We start from the raw sequence: 15373 nt of genomic DNA, 5'->3' as shown, positions 1-15373 counted from the left end.
ATGGGCCCTGCTGGGGAACCCTGCCTGAGGGGCCAGCCTCAGCCCATGCACAATGTGCTCCCTGCCCTGAGGCTTCGAGCCCCCAGTTCCTGAGGACGTGGGGCGGCAGAGTTTGGCGGAGCTGCGGGAGAGGTTGAGGCGCCAGGAGAGACTTTTGCGCAAAGAAAAATTCATTGCAAATTGCCCGACAAGGGAAAAAGATCTCAGACACCACTGCCAAACTGAAAGCTGCCATTTCAGAAAGTGAAGAGGTCAGAGGGAGAACTGAACTACTTCATCCTGTTAGTGTTGACTGTAAGCTAAGGCATAAAGCAACCACAAGAGTTGATACCGACATAGACAAGGCCCAGAATTCTGACCTGATGCTTGATACTTCATCATTAGTTCCTGAATGTTCGTCAGTAGACATTGAATCATCTAAAACAACCTCAGAAACTCAGGGACCTACACAGCTCACTCACAAAGGCAATGAAGAGACTTTGGAGACTGGCTGCACAGTGAGTACCAGCCCGTCTGTCCGCATCACAGCCCAGGCTCCCCCATCTTAAGTTAATGAACAACTCCCCCAGCATTCAAGTCAAGCGGAAGAGGTTTCCAGCAGCGTCGACAGTCTGTTTATCACTAAATTGCAAAAGATCACAACTGCAGACCAGACTGAACCCTCAGAAGAAAACACCAGCACTGAGAACTTTCCAGAACTACAGAGTGAGACTCCTAAGAAGCCTCATTACATGACAGTGATAGAAATGCGAGCTAGAAACCCAGTGCCCCCTCCTCATAAGTTTAAGACCAATGTGTTACCCACACAACAGAGTGACTCACCAAGTCATTGTCAGAGGGCTCAGTCTCCTGCTTCCTCAGAAGAGCAGCTATGCAGGGCTAGGCAGCATCTTGATGATGTCACAGCAGCTCACCTTCTTCTGCTCCACCCCCTGCCTGCACAGCTGCTCTCCATAGAAGAGTCACTGGCTTTGCAGAAAGAGCAGAAGCAGAATTATGAGAAGATGCGGGCAAAGCTCGCAGCACAGAAACTAGCTGAGAGACTGAATATTACAATGCAGAGCTACAATCCAGAAGGGGAGTCTTCAGGGAGATACCGAGAAGTGAGGGATGAAGATGATGCCCAGTCCTCGGATGAATGCTGAAAATGAGCGCTGGGAGATCCCGGGAGTTGACTGTTGAGCTTACATTGTCTCATCCAACTTCCAAACAAGTACCAAGACAGTGTCAGACCTTGTTGAGGGACAGCAGTTGAAGTTACACAAAGGTAGCTACAAAATAAGAACCCAGTTTGTCTTTCAGAAGATGATCTTCACATGCTTGAACAGTTCAATATTTGAACATTGTGTTTGGCCGTATTGTGTTACAGCTTTGCAGTATATTATGCATTGGTCTGACATTTTAGTGTGAGTAGAACACACGTTTTCTTTAAGATATCTGCTTTTCCTTCTTCGTATTCTTATCAGATAGCACTGCTTGCACCCCTTCTGGTGAAATATTTTGTTATTCCAGGCACCAAAAGTGAATTAGGAAGGCCTGGTCCCCTCACTCAAGAAATGAGGGGAGCAGTCTAAAGAATGGTAAGCATGCTTGCATGGACACGTTCCTGAGACGCTGGATGTGAAATGCCGCATACAACACTTGGGAACCACCACCACTGTGTCTGCTGCTCTGTCCTCTCTTGGGGTGACTGCTGTCACCTGTGATGAGGTTTAGGAGCACTTGGAAGAAGTGCTGGGTGGGGAGGGTCTTCTGACCCGGTATGGGGAGCTGCTCCTGGCTGCCCTAGGCTTGAACTCATTGCCATCTGGGATGATAGGTCCCTGTACAGGACACTCGTGATTGGTAAGGAAACCGGTGTTTTTCTAAGAGTTACAGTTGAATTGTCAGTATATTGCTTTTTTTCCTTGTTAAACCCACAGAGGTGTTTACAGGCTGCAGAAACCTCAGTCCTGTATGTGCACATTTGTGCTTTTTAAAATGATTTTATGATCATTTCCAGCAAAGATAACAATGTTATCAAAAAGCCTTTGTCTATTATGTGGAACTTGTAAAGGAGAAATAAAATACCAATCAGAGCAAAAAAAAAAAAACCATTTTGTCAATGATATCATATTGTACATATTACTGGTATAGAATGCCATCCACAAGGACAAGCTTTTGTTGAAAGAGTTCACCATACCCTGAAATGACAAATTATAAAATTAAAAAGGAGGAAAAGAGATGACCTTACACAGCCTGAATGGAGTTGGCATACCAGTCCCAGAGTAATATTGGCATAAGCATTATTTTTTATTACTCTTCTTAATTTACCACAAGGTGAAGTTATATGCAGAGCAGATAGACACTTTATTGGACTTCTCCCTGAAGGTATGGAACAGACAATATGGATAAAAACTGTCCGAGATGCTGAATGACAGGAAGGGACTTTACTGTATGTAGGGGAGAGGATTTTGTCTCCTTACAGGATGGGGGACAATTCTGGTTACCCAGGAGACGGATCCAAGCACAGAATGATAAGAACCGCTCCCTACCCTCAGAAGAATCCAGTTAAACCAGCTACATTCTCTCCTGATGGATGTTCTCCGGAGATGAAGGAGGTGTCCTCCATTACTGAGGCCCTGGCTTCTCTCAGTGTCGCCAAACGACAACGGAGAAGGATCGATGCAGTGACAACCCCATTACCTAGGTGAGGCGATTAAGCACTGAAAGGAAAACTATGTTGTCTCCTACAGGAAAGTCCTTTACTGCTGAGCACATATTGTTAGCAGTGTGTGCTTTACTCACGGTTTCTTCTGTTGTGGCCAATGCGAGTTATCAGGCTTATATTCCTTGTCCACCTTTATTTGAACCTGCTACTTGGCGGGGAAACAGATGTGGTTTTATACACCACCCCAAGCATTTTGTCATCTCTTTGGAATAATTTGACCTTTTGAATAGACGTGATGGAGCTTTGTATAATTTTCCTTATGCTGGATTAAAGATGCCTTTGTGTTTAGGAAATAGACCAGGCCTACAAATGGGTTATTAAAATTGGCGATTACCAGGAAAAATTGTTACAGTCTCCAGGATTGACAGCTTGGTCTATAACCAAAATTGGAATAACATTACATTTGTTAGCGAGCCAGTATATCCTATTTGTGCTTGGTTTACTTATGTAGGCTTAAAATATCTCCCATGCAATTGGAAATACTGCCCTGGCATGTTTCGAAAAATTATTCAAGATAAATGAATAAATTGGGGTCCTTATGGCCAATTATTAATACATGTTCAGAATGGAATGTTACCACTTGTGATTTGTCAAATGTTACCAGGATGAACTGAGAGGAGAATGAACGCCTTAATGGATGCTTGCTGATGGAGTGTGGAGATGGAGGCATTGCTGATGTTCGACTGGCCTCTGTGGAAGATCCTACTGTGTTTCAAGCTCATTTGTGGAAGACTGTCACTGCATTAAAAGAAGCTGTGCTTGCTAATGGAAGCTTTTCTGGGACTGCTCAATCTGCCTCTCAGTATAATTTTACAACATTTAAGAAAGAAAAGGTTACTACTTGTATTCCTATGCCATATTTCTTTTTAATAGGTAGATTTAATTTTGCTAATGGATTTGCTTGTACTAATTGTCATTAGTATTCATGTATTAATTCATCTATTTAGTTTAATATAAATCAATATTCTATTATGATATTCAGCAAAAAATATATGTATGGATGCCTGTTAATTTGAGACATCATTGGTCTCAAGATCCTCTTAATTATATGATTATTGATTTTTTTAATAATCTGCTGAGGAACAGTAAAAGAATTATTGGAGTTTGTACCTACTATTTTAAGTCTTATTTCTGTTGCTACTTTGGCAGCCATTTCCAGCATAGCATTAAAAACATCTATTGAGACAAAGCATTTTGTTGAAGACTGGCATAAAGATTCACATGAGTTATGGATAGAGCAAACTAAAACTGATACTAGACTTCAACATCAAGTAGATGTTTCAAAACAAACAGTAGAATGGTTGGGTCGAAAGAAGTTATTCATTGAAAAATATGAGGATTTAAGATATGATTGAAATCCTACTACTTTTGTGTTAATAAATATATGGATAATGATACAGAACATGATTGGAAGTTAATTCAAGCCCATTTGGAAGGTAATGAAAGTGCTACAAAAGTAATTAATGCCTTGAAATACGATGCTCGAATGTCTTTTGGTAAACAGCTAGAAGATACTACCCCTATGTAAATAGCTAAATTATTGGATGATCAGTTGACAGGATTAGATCCCAAGGCTTGGCTTCAAAGGATTTTCCATAGCTTGGGAGGAGCTAGTTTTGCCATAATCTTATGTACATTATGTATTATGTTGCTTTATTTTTACATGATTAAACCCCTACAAAGACTTTTGCTATGTTATGGAAAGTGTTTCTTTTAAAACAAAAGAAAAAAGGAGGAATTGTTAAGACATAGAGATGCAGCTCCCAGGCAGGGTCAAGAAAGGCCTGGTGACAGATACAAGTAGGGGCTGGAATTCCACCCTGGAGAAGAAAATGTTTTCCTCACTTGGCCTTAAGCTATCTTCTTCTGTGTCCTGTTTCTGTGGAAGTGGTTCTAACGCTCTCTCGGTAATGGTGAGTATATTTTGATTATAATAAGATAGGTGATTTGTTATATGAATATTTTGAGAAGAAGCCTTTGTTTATTCGTATTTCTTTGTTTAGTCTTCCCTCAGTTGTTCCTGGTATCCTGGGAATAATGATCTTATGGTATCTTGACAAAATGAAAATTGTAGTTATTCATATTCCCAGCTACATAGGGATTAATAAAGCTTGCAACTGTGTGCAGTTGCTTCTGCCTTTGCTCTGCACCCCCTGTGTCCTGGGGGTATGCAACCATACCCAGGGCCCCCAATTCACTAGACATTGACAGTGGGTCACCCCACAAAACACAGAAGCATCTACCTTAGTCAAAAATGGATATTTTATTGAATGCACACACTAACACTGATTGATCACATCCATGTAACTACTGAAGCTTTTTCTGCTCTCTGTAGCGGTGATGACGTCAAAATCTTACTGAAAACCATGCACACCCGGTTTAGGTTGTATTAAAGTAGCCCACGATTTCAGTGCTCCCTGCAAGGTGCCATGAGACAGCAGTAGCATGAGTCTGCATGCACCTCGACAGTTTTCACTAGGGACTACACACACACACACTTTACTGACATGGTGCACATTCTTTGCACACAAGGAAGAAAGTGAGCAGTAATGAAAACACACCAATCATGGAATTGATGGAGGGAGCTGTGGGGAAGCTGGGGCTTAGAGGTACTTAAAGGCCCTATGCAGGCTCTCCTTTTGTTGGAGGAGAAACTTCAACTGCAATGTGGTTCTTTATTTTCTTTCTCTAAAGCACAGAGGGCTAGGGTGAAACATAGGGCTTTGAGCATGTTTGGCAAGTACAGTCACAATGAATTAAATCCTAGGGCTGGAACCTATTAATCTTCTACAAAATTACAGAGCAGCCTGGATGAAGACTCATAGCTGAAAAGGTGGACATCTCAAGACAGGCACTGACAATGGCTGACAGACTTGACTGAAGACTGGAAATGTTTTGCTATCTCACAGGAAAAGAAGGCCCCTCCTACAACACTGTACTCTAAGGACAGTTTATTCAGGTTAGGATGACATGAACTATTGTCTCAGGTCACAGATGTCAGTACAAAGTATCCAAGGTATTGTATGCCAATGGTAGCATCAACAGAACAAAGCACACAGTGTCATGAAGACATAAATTATGAGTTTGTGTAGAAAGACCCAGGCCTCATCCAGGTTCTTAGTAACTGAGAACCTCAAACACAGTAGTGATGTGATAGTGTGGGGGTGAATCTAGTTACAACTTGTTTCTATTGTGACACAGATGACTCTTTTTGTGTCATGGGCAGCTTATAATGAATGACTAGACCTAAGCATGAGAATAACCAAATACTACATTGCTTCCCTAGCTGCTGAGCTTTAAAAAGCCCTGGGGAGACAGCAAGCTTTTGTGGACATTCTGGATTATTCCTTCTGTACTTTAACTCTCTGAGTCACCTGCACTCTCAGTAAGTTAATTCAATTCCATAAATTGGAAATCTGTCACCTGGAAAAAATACATTCTCAATACGATCCCAGATTGGCCATGGAAAAAGGGTAGCTTGAACTGCCCAACCTAGGTTCTGGGCCTGCACAGGCCTGCTCTCAAAAAGAAACCTGTGTTCACAGCTATAGGCAGCATTCACTATGTATGCTCTTGAGGTTCCTCCCTAAACTGCTTGGATTAAAATAATTTTCATGCTAACAATCAAAACACTCATTATGCCAATCTGGCCAACAGGAAGCTAATTTCTATTCTGTATTTTGTCAGATGTGCATAATACATATGGTCATCATTGATAACAGGTGAAAGATCTGCTCTAATATGGACACTAAGTGGTGCTGGAGGATGATCCTGCCCACAATGAGCAGTGGGAACACCAGAGCCCTGTAGGGATGCCTGGCAAGCTAACACATTGAGCACGCACAGCTCAGTAAGTTCCCTGTGAACACACATCTCCTGAGATCTGTCTATTTGATTGGAGGTGATCCTGTCCACCTAATACAGTACATGATGTGGAATAACAAAAGCCACCTGCAGGAGCTGTGGCGATGACTCACAGGATAGAGCATCTGCTGCTCTCTCAGAAGAACCACATGGACCCTAACAATTGAGTAAAGCATGTCAGTGATTACATCATAGAGTGTGTGTCTGAGAAACAGCCACATTATCCACACAAAAGACACTGTCACACTGGGTACCCCTTGGTGACTTTGAATTCACTTATTAGCCCAGTATCCATGGAACATGCAGAGATCCATCTCCAGCTGTCAGTTCTAAGTCCACAGGAGGGGACAGAACCCTTTAATAAGAATGATGGTCTTAAGAGTCAAGAGATAGAATTCAATATTTATTCATAAGGAATTCATTTTTACAACAAAACAAGATTAAAACAAATAAATTAAAATATTTAAAAGTATGTGAAAAGATAAAAACAGTAACAAGAACATATAAATATGAAACAACAAAAAGAAAATTTCAATTAAAATCATAACAAAAATATTTCTAAACAGCACATTCTTAAGGAACATTTAGAAGCACAGATGTATTGCTGTTTCTCCTCTTGCACACATAATGAAAGGCTGTCCCCCAAGTTGTCTCTCAGGTGCTGTTTTCTGAGAAGAAAGTAAGACCTCAATCAGTCAGGCTGGCTTAGTGATATATAAATTTATGGTCTCTAAGCAATGACAAATTAACTCTGAGGAAGAATACTCATCCAAAAAATTTGTTACCATTCAGGATGTTTGTCATCAGGGACTCCTGAGAAAGCAACTTATTCTTCAGGAAGCTCTCTTACTGGGGTGTGTCCAATTCCAGCTCTCTTGCACTTTCTGAGACCTGAGAGAGGAAGGCAGTTTTTCAGACACTGAATTGGTGGTGAAATGCAAGGCAGATGTCGGAAGGCTGCCTTCTACCACCTCAGTTCTATTGGACAGTCAACATGGACCTTTTAACTGATATCATGGTTGCTAACTCTTTGGGAAGGGCAAAATCTCCAGAGAGCCTCAAAGTAATGTGAGCTGCCAATATGGGACCCAGACTTATACCAGTGCAAACCAAGGACAGGGCAATGGAAGGAACCTCATTGGGTTGCAGGAAGAAAGGAGATGTCCATATGTCACCAAGGTTAAAACCAATGACAAGTTCTAATTTGACATTTGCACTTTGTTCTTATCCCGCAAAGGTGCTTCCTACACAAGAAGTCACATGACCACAGAGTGTCATTTGTCAAAGAACCAAGAACTTGTTCAAAACTCTACAGAGCATCCAATCTATCACGTGGATATGCAATAATGAGGTATGTTATTAATCTGTCACCATTTCTATACTGCAGCTTCAAAAAGAGCAGACAAATATACTTGCAAAATAATTCAGTTTCTGAAAAGTGGTTGGCTTCCCAGAATACTTGTGCATAGGCAGAGCAATGAACAATTCCACTACATGAGGAGGTTGACTGGTTGTGAGTGTAAATTAGAAAGGTGGTAGGAGAGAGCAAAGATGTATCAAATTGGCAAACTTTATCAGATATTTTTAAGCTAACACAGCTGCTCATCCCTACCAGATGATGCTGGGTCTGGACGTTGCTGGTCTTTATCTTTCTTGTTGAAGTCAACCAAATATTTCTGGTTCAGTGCACAATCAAGATGTCCCTCCTTGCTCTCCTGCTTCAGTGGGAGCAACTTCTTCCTACATGTGTTCTCCATCAGGAGCTGGCTGAGCAGGTTTCTGGAAATACAGTCTGCATAGTAAGATCATGCTGCCCCTTTCTCCCATTCCTACTCGTAAGTCCCACTAAGTCTACCAGGTCCCAGATACCCATGAAGACTTAATAGAATTCATTTCGATACATATAAGGCTGCTGCACAAACCACAAAGAATAAATTCCGGGAAGAATAAATTGTTTGGCCCGAGCACCAATTAGTGTCCACATCTCTCAAAAAGAACATGGATCTACAACTATCCATGAAAGCCCAATGCATGGGGGCAACATCAATTAGTAGTGGGCCAATACACTCAAAGGAGGTCAGTAGGACCAAGAGAAGGTCATGCTAACCATGTGGTCTACACACTGAGTTTTGTAAAACCTGGTATGACACCATAGGTCCAGGTCAGCCTAACAACCTTCTGCTGACTTCAATCAGTGCTGTTCTATCTAGAGCCTTCTGAAGATGCCTAGACAATCCTGGGATGAGTAACAGTCTTTTATGGAACTGAAAACTGAGTCCTAATGACCCTGGCACACTGATGTGTAAACAGCACAAGAGATAGAACCAGAGCTGAAGACCGTCCAATCCAGAACAAAGAAAGTCAGAAATGGCCATTCCACAGGTGATAGCCTTTCTGACCAGGACTTACCTAGAGAAGGTAATCTCCTTCTTCAGCTTATGGTTGTTCTCATGGATCTCAGTGTTCTCCATCTCTAAGTTGTGCAGAATTGACATGACTGCCTCCTCCATTCTCTCCAGGTCTTCATAATATGGATTTGGCCTGAAGTGTGGCCTGGCCCCAAATGATAGAATCCAATGAACATCAGCATTTAGGAATATATGAACTCAGGGTGGGTCCTGTACTACCCAAGTCCTGGAAGGACACCTTCTGAATTCTACATATTGGATCTTCTTCAGCTTCAGAAACGTGTTTTTCTGCGTCCAGGACACCAGAATCTCGGCATCCAGATGGAGGCTTCCCTGGCTCCCTTTGTTCAATCAAGAGGAAATCTGCAGTCAAGCCAGTTAAGCTATCGAGAGCCTAGGCCACACCTCTCCATGCTCCCCCACCCCTACACACACAGAAACCTGTGATTACTTTTCTCCTGTTTTGATAACGGACCTTATATCAACACAAAATTATAATCTGCACAAGGAATACAAATAAACAGACAATCGTGGCCACATAGGCAAAGAACTGTTCTGTTGACAGTGGGGCTCCCAGAACAAAGCATTCACATCACCATGAAAGTGTTACAGGTAAATACTCAGGCCAAGACATAGACCCCTAGATTCCAAGTGTGGAGGGAAATATAAACATATAAAAGTTGTCCATATGCATTTGGATGTATGCACATACAGACTCACAGACGGAAATATCCACACAAAAAAAGAGAAATGTAAAAACAGAGTCAGAGAAAGAGAAAGAGAAATATGGAAACAGAGAGTACTGTGAAAACCAGGAGAAATGCATCCACCATTGCTGTCTCAGAGGGCAAGACACACAGACAATAACAAACAGGCCTGAGCCTGAGACCTTCTAGTCAAGCATTGAGATGAACAGTTTGGTACCAGGCCCCTCAGGCTGCTGCGTGGATCTTCCAGCACTCAGTCCCCTGCCTAGCAAGTACAGAGACTCACCATAAACTCACTGCAATTACAATCTTGCAAAGCCACCAGCTGTCAAGGGCTTTGCAAATGCACACTAGACACTCACTCTCCCTGACTTTATCCCCGAATTCTTCATTCAGACCACAAGATCTGCTTTTCAATAAATGGAAGCAGATGAGTCCATTTTCCATCTCGCTCCTCAGGAAGGGTCAAGGTTCTGAATCTCCTCTATATGGGAGGTGAGGTTTAGCACAGGGTGGTTAGGGAGGCACAGCTTTCTAGAACCCAAAACCTTAATAGGATAAGATGAAGGTGACCTTGCAGACCCAGGAATGAAACAATAGCATTTGGAGAGATTCATACCTGTTCTTCATGGATCTCTCTGTCAGAAACCTCAGGCGATCTCTCAGGTCATTTCTCTCCTCGGTAATGAGCTGCAGCTCTTCAATCAGCCTCTCCTTTTCCGTCTTGGCCTGATTCTCGCTTAGTTCAGTGCCAGGGGATGATGTTTCTCTCCCAGCGTCTGTAGGTAGAAGAACACAAGTGAACCTGCATGGGGAGAATGCATAGAGTGTACATAGACCACAGTGAGGCCTAAACAGGAGAACAAGCCTGGAACCCAGTGTCACTGCTAGGCGATTGGTCTATGCTTAAGAGGCCTCCTCAGTGGATCTCAGTTCTCCCACTACTCTATAGAGACCAAGAGATGTAAGCAGCCAGGTGTTCCCTATGCCGGACATCACGTGCTCACATGTACTACGGAGATGGCTACTCCAGGATTATCATCAGCTGAACAGGGTACAGCTTGGTTTCCTCACCCCTGTGGTTTCAGAACTCAGATGATAAATTCACCACCCACAAGACTTGAGTGATTGGAGACACTCAGATGTCCTACCCTGATAGTCTAGGCCAACAACTTTGGATAAAAACACATTTCCATGGAGGACATGGTCAACAGACTTATCAGTTCCCCTATTTGAAATACCAAATGCCCGAGAAGTTCCAGTAGGTTACAGGCTGAATCTTGGTCCACATGTTCCAAACAGTTTTGGTATTTTAGAAACATGTTTGTAACACACAACCTCTAATATATAAAGCTAACGATGACCCTTCCAGTTAGAAGAAATCAGAGGAGGTCTAAGAACATAAGGTTATTGCCTGGAGCACAATTCTCCCCCTGTTCCTACTGTCAGATATCCACTGTATTTAAAGAAGCAATGATAGTGAAATACATTGCTGCCCTGTCTAAACTCAGAAAAGGTGGACCCTCCATGACTCCTGATGGTGTTATTATACAATGTAACATAACAAATGCACTGTAAAAGTAAAGACCAGAAGTTCACAGTATAATAGCATTGGCCTTACCATAGCCTCCCAGTGGAGATGGGGAAACTAAAGGTCTGAAATCCTGACTTTCAGGAATTGTGATATTCGTGGAAATTCAATTCCTTTTCAGATGCTCCAGTTGCTGTGACCCATTGCTAGAAAGGTCAGCTTAAGCCTGCAGCCACCCTGGCAGGAAGCTCAAAATACACTGCCCAGAACTTACTCCACATTCCCCAGATGTGCTGTCTTTGTCCATCATTACTTTGAGACGAAAGGCTAGACTCCTTCACTTTAGTCTCTCCAGAATCGATGTTCCCCCTCCCACAACGGTTGCGAAGACGGGAAAACATGTCTTAGGGTGTAACCGCCAGACTCAGACTGAGAGAAACTAGGGCACTGGTTGTCACTACAACACTGGTGACATCACAGAGGATGCCAGAACTCTCTAGGAGACAATAGAATGTCCAAGAAGGGACAGCTGATGTCATGGGGAGCAGACTTTGCCTCCCTGCTAATGTTCTCCCTGTACTGAGCATAAGCTGAGGTGCCCTTTCCAGGAGACTTTCCTGGGGCAGAGCCACTGAGCATCTCCTGCTTCCAAAGCCAAATTTTCCTCAAGGCTTGATTATAAAAACCTTAGTAATTCCTATGCATCTAAATGAATGTTTCCTTCCATATCTTGCCCCAAAATGTCTCATCCTAACTCAAATCGTCCTCATTCACCAATGTTAGCCATTAAAACTTCCTGAGATTTCATACCAGCTTGAATATGCAGTCAAAAGTTCTCCTGTCTCATTCTGTACAGGTGCTTTATATCACATCAAGAAATAGTCTGCATGGTAGGTTACAACATGGGTGTGTGTTAGGGGAACACTCATGAAGTCATGTGCTTAGCAATTGACAATTGCCAGAAAATTCCTTAGTTGAAAGAGTTGAAGTCTTTATGGTGCTAGGAACAGTATGGAGACCAGTTGGCAGACAAAAGTGCAATATTGGAGCCACCAATGAAGGGAACCTCATGCTGCTTGTGGGGTTCTCATCTCTGCGCCAATGTTGCCAAAGGAGCACTGCTGACAGGCCTTCTATCAGAAGCTGAGCTTCTATCAGAAAAATAAAATAGTCAAGAGATATAGGGGGTGCAGATAAAGGTGTAGGACGAGGCTATACACATCACTACGGGGATAGAGCAAGGACCCAGCACTTGTGCTCTGGGTCATGGGCTTCCCCACAAACACAAAAGCATCTGTCACAGTAAAAAATGGATACTGTATTGAGTGCACACACTAACACTGATTGATCAGATCCATACCCCAAATTTTGGGGGCAGATCCATGGCCCCAAATATCTTCCTCTCAACTTATACAGCAAAAAATAAGAAAGAAAGAAAAAAGTCAAAACAAAAAGCTCAAGCTTCTCATATGAGGATTGAAGGAAGTGTGATCTGGTGGTCAGTTCTGATTAGGCCATTTTAGATAGAACAGTGCACAGTGATGCTTAATGTGATGGGTCCTATATACAGCTTTCTGCAATATTGGAATTTTAACAAGCCTCATCCAGAACATACAGAACAGGAAAGGATGTGATCACCATGTCCTTGCTCTCTATCAGGTTATTTTTCTGTGTCCGTGATTGTCAGTCATAGACAGCAACAATCTGAAATAGCTGGTAGACATGGAACAAAGTGGCTAAAACTATAGTTGTGGGTTACACACCTCAACTGTCAAAGGCTAATGCTGTTCTCACAGTCCCTGGAGGCCACTCTTGTAAGACTGTCTACTGGAAAGTAGAAGCAGGTTTATCTGAGCTCAAAGTGAACCTGGCCAGGTAGGAAGAGGGCAACATGGGATACTTGAGACCCTGTCTAAACCAGCACAGAAACCCACACTTCCTTCAAAGCATCATCTATGAATTCTTGATTATCTACCATTCTCTCCCTACCAGTCTTTCAGACTGGAATTGTAGAAAAGAACTGGAAATGATCTTCCTATTCTGAAGACCTTGATCTCTCTTTCCTTAGGTGTACATTAAGAACTCATGCAAATGGGTATGACCATCTGAACATCTTAGTATCATCTACTCAGTATATCTAGCCTAATACTGTGCCTATGGCAATCTCAAGCTTCCCTGAGTGTTGCTGACCCAGCAAGAAGTATGAAGTACTGAGGTCAAACCCCAGTGATCCTTTCAAGGGGTTAGAAGAAAGCCATGAGAGAAACTCCACTTCTTTGTCCTTAGATTAAATCAAGCTGATACAATGTGAACCTGGTGGGCTATTTAACCAGACATCTTTCTGCCAACCCCAGCTTTCTGAGTTCAGTCCATCTGAACCTGCATCCGGAGAATGTATAGAGTGTACATAGACCACAGTGAGGCCTAAACAGGACAACAAGCCTGGAATCCAGTGTCACTGCAAGGAGTTTGGTCTTCGCTTAAGAGACCTCCTCAGTGGGTCTCAGTTCTCCCTCTACTCTATAGAGACCCAGAGATGTAAGCAGCCAGGTGTTCCCTATGCCTTCTGACACACCCAATAAATGCAGTAAATTTTAATTTCTGTTCAATTGTTCAGTAACTTACTTACACTTGCATATTGCTGTGGAAGTGATGGGGTTTCCTGATCAGTATTGCATTTAACAATGCATAACCAATCATCCCTCCTAGAATGACTGTATATAGAGAAAGAAAATTTATTAGAATGGTTTATAGACTGTGGTACAGCTAATTCAACAAGGAATGGAAGGTCTAAAACGCAGTAGTTGCCCCTGTTGAAGCCAATCCCCCTAGCATAGCTGTAGCCATTTTGTTCCATGCCTGCCAGATAGTTCATATTCTTGCTGTAATATGTCTGCCTGTCATGGTTGTCTGAAAATAATTTAACTCAGAGCAGGGTCAGGAATGATCACGTAACTTGTGTATGTTTATTTTATTGGTTATTTTGTTTATTTATATTTCAAATGTTAACCCCTTTCCAGTTTCCCCTACAATAACCCTACATTCCACCCCCTTCCCCAGCCTCCTCGAGGGTGCTCCCCCACCCACCCATTCCCGAACCACTGGAAGGAAGTTCTTTATGTTGTGAGGTTTCTTAATCTTAAATTTCATAATTATAAGCTTCATGTAGGACCAATAAAATTAAAGGTCAATATGAGGGCTGCAGAGATGGCTCCATGGTTAAGAGCACTGACTGCTCTTCCGGAGGTCCTGAGTTCAAATCCCAGCAACCACGTGGTGGCTCACAACCATTTGTAATGAGACCTGATGCCCTCTTCTTCTGTGTCTGCAGACAGCTACAGTATACTTATATATAAATAAATAAATCTTTAAACAGATAAAAAGTCAGTATGAACCTTTGTTGTCTAAAATGGCTTGAGTCAGGGCTGACAACCAGACAGCCCTTCCAGCACCTGCCTATGAGCTCACATTTTAGTCTTTATAAACTGACATAGAAAAATATCCAGGGTCCTAGCGTGACAAATTCTCAGCTACGTCTCTGATGATCAGTCTTAGGGTGGGCATTCAATAAACCATCCCTGTCTAAGTGAGGTCAGAGTTTGTGTGGTTTATGGGGCAACTCCAGGACCTCAACGGTTTTGTCCATAAGGCTGGATATTTCAGCTGGTCTTCAGTACATGCAGGAATCCTGAAGAAGAAGGAAAATTAATAAAGCAAACTTCCTTTTTCCATGTCCTTGATATGAGCCAGCAGAAGGTGTGGTCCAAACAAAAACCAACGGATTGGGTAAAGATCTTTACCAATCCTACAACAGATAGAGGGCTTATATCCAAAATATACAAAGAACTCAAGAAGTTAGACCTCAGGGAGACAAATAACACTATTTAAAAAATGGGGCTAAGAGCTAAACAAAGAATTCACAGCTGAGGAATGCCGAATGGCTGAGAAACACCGAAAGAAATGCTCAACATCTTTAGTCACAAGGGAAATGCAAATCAAAACAACCCTGAGATTTCACCTCACACCAGTCAGAATGGCTAAGATCAAAAACTCAGGTGACAGCAGATCCTGGCAAGGATGTAGAGAAAGAGGAAAACTCCTCCATTGTTGGTGGGATTGCAGACTGGTACAACCATTCTAGAAATCAGTCTGG

General features: G+C 42.4%; 3 protein-coding genes and 1 pseudogene across 4 annotated transcripts in view; 1 reads left to right on the top strand and 3 right to left on the bottom strand.

The window, feature by feature from the left end:
* Nucleotides 1-867, bottom strand: part of LOC134483588 (uncharacterized) — a 37778-nt gene extending 36911 nt beyond the window's left edge. The window contains exon 1 of the mRNA XM_087595720.1: nt 823-867. The gene's annotated coding sequence lies outside the window, so the exon portion shown is untranslated. The remainder of the gene's footprint in view (nt 1-822) is intronic.
* Nucleotides 1-11687, bottom strand: part of LOC147998961 (disks large homolog 5-like) — a 133020-nt gene extending 121333 nt beyond the window's left edge. The window contains exons 1-2 of the mRNA XM_087595748.1: nt 11495-11687; nt 10309-10468 (exon numbers count right to left, since the gene is read on the bottom strand). Of these exons, the coding sequence (XP_087451874.1) occupies nt 10309-10468; nt 11495-11621 (287 nt within the window). The 5' untranslated portion in view covers nt 11622-11687. The remainder of the gene's footprint in view (nt 1-10308; nt 10469-11494) is intronic.
* LOC134483475 (DNA-directed RNA polymerase II subunit GRINL1A-like) lies at nt 306-2093 on the top strand (annotated as a pseudogene). The gene has a single exon (XR_015643786.1). The product of XR_015643786.1 is annotated as a DNA-directed RNA polymerase II subunit GRINL1A-like, transcript variant X2 (transcript).
* On the bottom strand, nt 6966-9353 carry LOC134483476 (uncharacterized). The gene is made up of 4 exons (XM_087596051.1): nt 8984-9353; nt 8187-8353; nt 7360-7465; nt 6966-7242 (listed from the first exon to the last, which is right to left on the bottom strand). The coding sequence occupies exons 1-3, from the start codon at nt 9082-9084 to the stop codon at nt 7401-7403; spliced, it is 333 nt and encodes a 110-aa protein (XP_087452177.1). The 5' UTR covers nt 9085-9353; the 3' UTR covers nt 6966-7242; nt 7360-7400.
* Nucleotides 11688-15373: the final 3686 nt, after the last annotated feature.

This window comes from Rattus norvegicus, chromosome 19 (assembly GCF_021556685.1).
Source record: "Rattus norvegicus strain SHRSP/BbbUtx chromosome 19, alternate assembly SHRSP_T2T, whole genome shotgun sequence".
Lineage (NCBI taxonomy): Eukaryota > Metazoa > Chordata > Mammalia > Rodentia > Muridae > Rattus > Rattus norvegicus.
The sequence above is the reverse complement of the archived record's forward strand: the minus strand, read 5'-3'. Positions and strand labels throughout refer to the sequence as shown.